The 7,078-nt window shown below is 47.9% G+C and overlaps 1 protein-coding gene across 1 annotated transcript in view; it reads right to left on the reverse strand.

Moving 5' to 3' along the window:
* Positions 1-1,392: 1,392 nt before the first annotated feature.
* UBE2G2 (ubiquitin conjugating enzyme E2G 2) overlaps positions 1,393-7,078 on the reverse strand; it is a 26,034-nt gene continuing 20,348 nt past the window's right edge. Inside the window, exons 4-6 of the mRNA XM_006758996.1 lie at positions 5,755-5,873; positions 4,956-5,096; positions 1,393-2,667 (exon numbers count right to left, since the gene is read on the reverse strand). Coding sequence (XP_006759059.1) covers positions 2,555-2,667; positions 4,956-5,096; positions 5,755-5,873 — 373 coding nt within the window. The 3' untranslated portion in view covers positions 1,393-2,554. The remainder of the gene's footprint in view (positions 2,668-4,955; positions 5,097-5,754; positions 5,874-7,078) is intronic.

The raw sequence follows: 7,078 nt of genomic DNA on the forward strand, positions 1-7,078 counted from the left end.
AAATGAAAGCCTCTCAACAGAAGACAGAGTGAGCACTGCTGGGGTGGGGGATCCAAGACCTGAGCCTGGAGCACCTCAGGTGGCCCAGGGCCCAGGATGGGAAAGGAGGGCCAGGCTTGGGGACGAAAAAGAAAAGCCGACCGTGACAGTCACCATACAGTACTGAGGTCAGCAAAGCTGGGACCTGGGCCCCTTCACTAATTTACATACTAAGCAAGGAGCTTCAGAGCCAAGTACCACAGGGACTGTGACTTCACGGTATGATGAGAATCAGAGGCTGGTTAACAGACATCTCCTCTGGACAAGTTCACAGTCTGATGCTGCCACAGACCCAGCTAGGAAACGCGAGCACTCCAGAAGGAAAGACATGAAGAATGGAGCAAAGGGACTAAGAGAATGAACCTCTCCAAGGCTCACACAAGTCCAGAATACAGTGACCTCTGAACAGTCCTGACATGGAGTCTTGGTGCCCATGCATACTGCCCATGGGAGGGCAGCTCTACTGAGGGGCCTCTGGCATATTCCACAGCAGACACTTGGTCGTGGGTCTCCATATCATTATATAAAAACTAGAGGCCCGGTGCATGAAATTTGTGCAGGGCAGGGGGGGAGGGAGACACAGAGGTGGTTCCCTCAGTCCAGCTTGCACCCTCTCCAATCTGGGATCCCTCTGGGGATGTCAGACTGGGATCGGGCCTAAACCAGCAGTCAGACAACCCTCTCGCAATCTGAGACTGCTGGATCCTAACCGCTCACCTGCCTGCCTGCCTGATGCCCTTAACTGTTCCCCTGCCAGCCTGGTCGCCCCTAACCACCTCTGCCTTGGCCCCCACCACTGTGGCTTTGTCCAGAAGGACGTTCGGAAGGCTGTATAGAAGATGTCCGGTCTAATTAGCCTTTTACTAGTATAGATGCAACAAATAAAAATACACTGCAGAATGGGGAAAATATATAACTTTATTTTTAACCAGGGGATTCTCTTTCCATTTAATAAATACAAATTAATAAAAATACTTTGTTTTGCAAAGAGACCATCTCTCTTCTTTCTCCAGATTTCTTGGAAGCCCCCGTGGCCACCTGCTAATGTGGGTGCAATGTCCACGCTCCAGCCGTGTTCACAGATCACATCCCCACACACTTTCCCTCTCTGTGGAGAAGGCTTGGCCTCCTGCAAATGAGCCTACAAATACTGTTTAGGTGCAACACCGCTTTCCCTCCCTTCCAAATACAAGTCCTTGTACTAAATTCCAAATCTCAAAAGGCGCCCTTCTGAGGAGAGACTCTGGTTTCCAATGAAGCCCAATACGGAGCCCCTTTAGCCAGTATTTGTTAACCCAAGAAATTATGTGTGAGGTGGCAGTGCAACACACACCACACCTACCCACCAGACACATCATGAAAGGGGAGGAAGGGACAAAGGAAAGAAAGATCTATTCTATGTCTTGAAGGCCATCCCTTATTTTAAAAATAGAAATACCTATTTAAATGTAACCTGTTTGAAACAGGCTTGAATGTGTGATTCTGCAAGCAACAGATCTGTTATTGCTCATAATGGCCCCTGGCATCGTGCTGCTGAGGCGCCCATACTGGAGAAGACTGACTGTAATCCACACGTAAGTGATTTATGTCCACTGGGGCCCGGGACCCCGCGTGCCACACTTCCACAAGTGAGCGCAGGTCAAGTTTGGAGATAAGGCACGCCTCTGCTCTGCGCTAACAAAAGATCCCCTCCAAGTTGCAAAGAATAATTTTGTCCCAATAAGTCAAAGTTCCTGCTGCAACCACAATGTACAAAAGCTTAAAACTCCCTGGTTTTGAGACTGGAAAAGATAAACTCCTATAGATCCAGAAGAAACTGTGACGAAAACTTTCGGCCTCATATTTTCCTGTATTAGTAACTGAGGCATGAGTGTCATCTTTGATAAATGTGATCAGGAAAGATCATTGGTCTGTGTGGTAGCAGTGGGCTTCTCCATGTGCCCCAATGTTCAGTCATCCACATTTTAAAAAGTATTTATTTCCTGAAAGTATTACTAAGTGTGATAGTTTGAATTCACAACAAATGAAGGAGATGTAACTAGATAACAAAAACGCCTGCTTGTAAAAGACAACACACTGAAACAGCTGCGCACTGCTCGTGGGGCACACAGGAGCCAGAGGGACCACAGACGCCCAGCCCTGCCCTTTGCCTGGGCTCCAGTCCTGAGGAGGCCAGCACAGACCCCCTCAGCACTCAGGAGGGAAGGGAAGCTACTAACTGTTGGGTTCGCAGGCGCTTCAGCTGGGAGAGGTAGTGGTGACAGCTTTGACAATCTACTGAACCACCTTGCTGGAACACTCTAAAGCTGCATCCAACTGTCATTATCCTATGTGAATTGTAATTTCAGAAGAGAAGCCCGTTTGGGGTGGGAGGGGTGGAAAAGAAGACCAGAGCTGCAGTTCTACAAGCTTTCCTTTTTTGGTACCAGCACAGAGTGTCACTGTCGCTCAGTGTCCTGGAGGAGAAACACTGGAGACTGCCTGGTGGTGCGTGTACACACACACGGGCAAGGCCTTAGAGCCCCAGAGACTTCTGCACAATCTGCTTGGCGATCTTGTAAAACTGCTCTCGGTCATCCCGCCACATTTTGGAAGCATCCACGTTAGCTCCACTTTCGTCGTTGGGTTCTGGAAGAGAAGGCAGACGTTGTCCACATGAAAGGGGCTCCTAAAGTAAGGTCTGAATTGACAAAAGCTTCATTCCACCCCCAAGATGCGTCCCAGAAATAAATAAGAGATGCTGACGACTGAAATGCTGGGGAGGAAGCCTGTTGTTTAAGAAACAAACAACAGCCCCTCGCCTGAGAAGAGGCGTGAGGTCAGTGGAGAGACACATCTCAAGGCAAGATCAACCCTCATTACTCCTACCTTCTGAGCGTCTAAATGTGCCCACAGAAGTCACCTACCTCGCTTAGCACATAGGACAACTGGCACATGACCTGTGGAGCGCCCAGACAGCGAGTCACAGACCACCCACCCGCCAGCTTCTTCCTCCAGGGCCTACTCTGTGCAGACACTCCTCTCAGAGCCCTTCTCAGTGCAGCTCACCCTAGCAACTACCAGAGCACATGGCCAGGCAGATGTGGCCCCACATGGTCTTTCAGCCCATGTGGACATCTGGCCCCAGACTAGTCCGTGAGCAGTGGCTCCAGAATAGAATCAGCAGACATACAGAGAGGTAGCCGGGGCCAGTGGGAAGTGGACAGGGGAACCAGCAGTGACAGAGGTACAGGCAGTCACCACCATGTAGAAACCGACAAGCAACCAGATCAGAATAGAGAAGGCTGCCTAGAGGCCAGCAGGACAGTGAGTACAGTCCTGAGCGCGGCATGGACTCTGGCCCTCAAGCCTTCCTTCCCTAAGCTGCCACAGCGTCTGTGATCCTCCAACCAATAGCACTGTTTCCCTCCCTTCTTCCATTATTCAACAAACACTTCCTCACCAGCTCCTGTGTGGGAGGCCTCATTCACTGGCTCTGCAGGGGACCCAATGACCTGGGCCCTCTGAGAGACACCCTCTCATGGACCCACAAATGCCTCATGTCAACCTAAGTGCTACAATGGGAAGAATAGGACAGCAGGAGGCAGGATGACTGGGGGTACGCAGACTTCTCAGAGAATGTGGCACTTAGGGGACCCCTGTTTGAGCCAGACTGCAGGGAACAGCCAAGCATGGACAAAGCCAGCCCCCAATCCCTGTCCACAGCCTCTGCCCAAGGAAATTCCAGTGCCCCAATGGCTTGCAGAGGCCCAAGGACCATAGTCTCCTAGAGCGGCACCGGGACAGACAACACAACTGACCAGGAGACCGCCTGGCCAGACTAAGCGCGGTGACGGTGCTGGAAAAGCAGCTCGGAGCAGGGGACTGGTATTCCAAGAGGAGTGTGTAAAGACTACATTAAAACCTTTCAAAAAAGGAAAATAATTTAGAGCAAAAATGTTTATAATGGAACTTATAGCTGGCATCTGAAGATAGCCAAGTCAATGCCTCTCTCTCGTCTTCAGACACCTTTTGTCTGATTCTGTTTGCTCATGTGAGAATGGAGAGAGTCTCCAGCTTAAAACATGCATGCTGGTGTGGCTCAGTTGGTTGGGCATCGTCCCATGCACCAAGAGGTCACTGGTTCGATTCCTGGTCAGGGCACATGCCCAGGCTGCAGGCTGGATCCCTGGTGAGGAGCGTGCAGGAGGCAGCTGATTGATGCTGCACTCTCACATAGATATTTCTATATCCCTCTTCTTCTTTCATCTCTTCTCTAAAAATCAATAAACTAGTCTTTAAAACAACAACAAACAAAAAAACACATACACTGAAATTTTTGACTTCAGGTTCCTGGACTTCACTGAATCCTAAGCAGTCAGCTAAGGACCTCCAACGGCCCAAACCTAGTGACCGCTCAGTTTGGCCTCCAGCTGGGACCTCCTACAGCACCGTCACCTTTCTCCTTCTGACATGCCTCCATTTCCTAATTTTCCAGACCACTTCCCCCACTCCTGTGAGGACCCTCTCCTTCTATGTGCCCTTTTCTCCATTATCCCCTGTCACCGAGTGTCTTATCCACAGATGATCCCATATCCTCACTTCCACGACCCACCCTCAGATGAATGGCTTCCGGAGGGCAGACACTCATACCCCAAACTGTTCCCTTCCAAAAATTATGCTCCCTCTGGATTCCTGTCCCCAAAGACAGCACCCCATTGCCCAGGCACTCAGGTCAGAAACACAAAGGAATTATGCTTGGAACAGTGTATACAAATAACATGAAATGAAAAGGCAGAAAAGTATATATATAAACTCGTCGAAAACATAAAGCTGGATTATGAAGTCGAGGATGAAATGCGGGAGGAGGCACAGCCACTGAGCTATCTGGCTTCCTCTACTAGCAGCAAGCCCACAGTGGCCAAGGCTTTCCTCACCTGCCAGCATGCTCACCACCGACAGGAGGATCTTCTCCACGCTCTGCACGGGGCTCCACCTCTCGGCACTGCTCTCGTAGCCCATGGGGTCGTCGCCTGGAGCATGGAGGATGGAAATGCAGACTCTCCCATCAGGATAGACTGCGGGGGCCAGAACACACCAGGTGAGCGATAACGGGCCAGTGACCCAGCCACAGAAGCAGGGAACAGGAGGTGCAGACACCGAGAACGGCTGTCTGTACAGCTGGAACACAGCCTGAGACCCCAAGTGTCAAGCTCCCATCCACAACGCTCCCAGCCACATGGTCCTGGTGGACCTATACGGACCCCTCGGGTCACTGCTCACCCCTTGACGGACTCTAGGCTGGTCTGTCCAGTTCTAGTCATCATGGGACAATTCCACTGTCAAATGGTTGTTTTTTAAAAATATTACATCCAAAAGGAGTAAAGGAAAGGTTATCTGGCACTCAAATATTTCACCAAAATATAATCAGGATTGTCCACAATAATTCTACTATTAAATCCCTGAGAAATGTTCACATGGCTAGGACAAAGACAACTGAAATTATTTAAGTATTTTTTAAAAGGCACTGGATTTCTCTTGGTAACTTACCCTTTAATCTACGTTAAACTGTCCTTCTAAACTGAAACCACGATGTCAATACCACCATGATTAATTTGCTGAAGTTCAGAACATAAAAATGTTTTCAGTGGTCTATGTCACTCACTGACACTACCTTTCATGGAGTCACTCTGGGCCCCTCCTGGAATCACTAAAACTACTTCCCACAGTACTCACTGTTGGGATGAAACATCTCACAGGTAAATCTCATCTTTGGGGGACTTAATGGGTAATCAAGCGGGAAACTCAGGATGGCAGGAAAAACACCAAACTCAAAGCAAGTATCTTCTGGGCCCCTGAAAGACATAAATACATAGAACTTGAAGGTAATTTTTTTAATGTCTACCACGCTTTAGAAATGAGTTCAAGACATTTTTTCTTAATTATACATGAAAAGATTATCTAAATACTAATGATGAATTGGTTCTTTTTCTGAATGGAAAATCCTGTCTCATTGTTGCGTTCCAACCTGGTTTAAATCTTAGGTACGAGCACAAAGACGAAGTCACAGGTAGTTTTTACACTAATAGAGGTAACAGTGGGGCCACAGAACCTCTATCATCATAGGATTAGAGAAAACAACTAAGGCCAGCACTGCAAGACCCTGAGGACACTGTGCTTTTCTGTATATGTGATACAATTACATTTTAGGAGGAAGATATAAATTATGGCACATGTTAGAGCAAGATTCTATTGTAGTAAATAAATGAGGGGTTGAGAGTTGTTTTCTAAAGGCTATTTTTAATTTTTAAATGAGCCTCAGAAGTTTTTCTAACCTTCCAGAAACAGGTAAAGAGCATACGTGTGGTCCCTGCCAGGTTCCTACAGAAGGCCAGGTATGCACACGTGCAGCAGTGTTGCAAGCAAGCCCTGACCTGCAGGCCTAAGCTCGGGGCCACACCCTGCACTTACACGGTCACCTAAGCACTCAGTGTCACCAGGCACGTGCATGCCTGTCTGCCTGGGTTTACCCACTCATGTGGAAAGTAGCAGAAACAGACTAAAGCGCTTCAGAAGTCTTATCACTTTAAAACTCTATGCATGTAAATGAACACTCTCTTGATCAATATACAATACCATGGCCGGCAGGAGAGGAGAAGTGAGAGCCACCAGCTTGAAACTTAAAAGAGATGAACTCCTCCACTCCATACAAATGTCATTTATAAAATCTGCATTAGAGTAGCGTTAACAGATTTCAGACCATTTTTCCTATGTACATTTTTATAGAAAACAGAATTGCTAAACAACTAAACACTACAATAGCAGCAACCACTTTGGGTATGACCCATTAACTCAATAAGAAAAGAAATTCCACTCTATTCCTGTGAACCGAGAGGTCTCTTTAGCAACACCTGTCTTTCTCTAAGCCAGCAGTTCTCAACCTATGGGTCGTGACCCCTGAAAATACATCCTGCATATCAGATATTTACATTACGATTCCTAACAGTAGCAAAATTACAGTTATGAAGTAGCAACGAAAATAATTTTATGGTTGGGGGTC

Source organism: Myotis davidii, unplaced genomic scaffold, assembly GCF_000327345.1.
Source record: "Myotis davidii unplaced genomic scaffold, ASM32734v1 scaffold1476, whole genome shotgun sequence".
Taxonomy (NCBI): Eukaryota; Metazoa; Chordata; class Mammalia; order Chiroptera; family Vespertilionidae; genus Myotis; species Myotis davidii.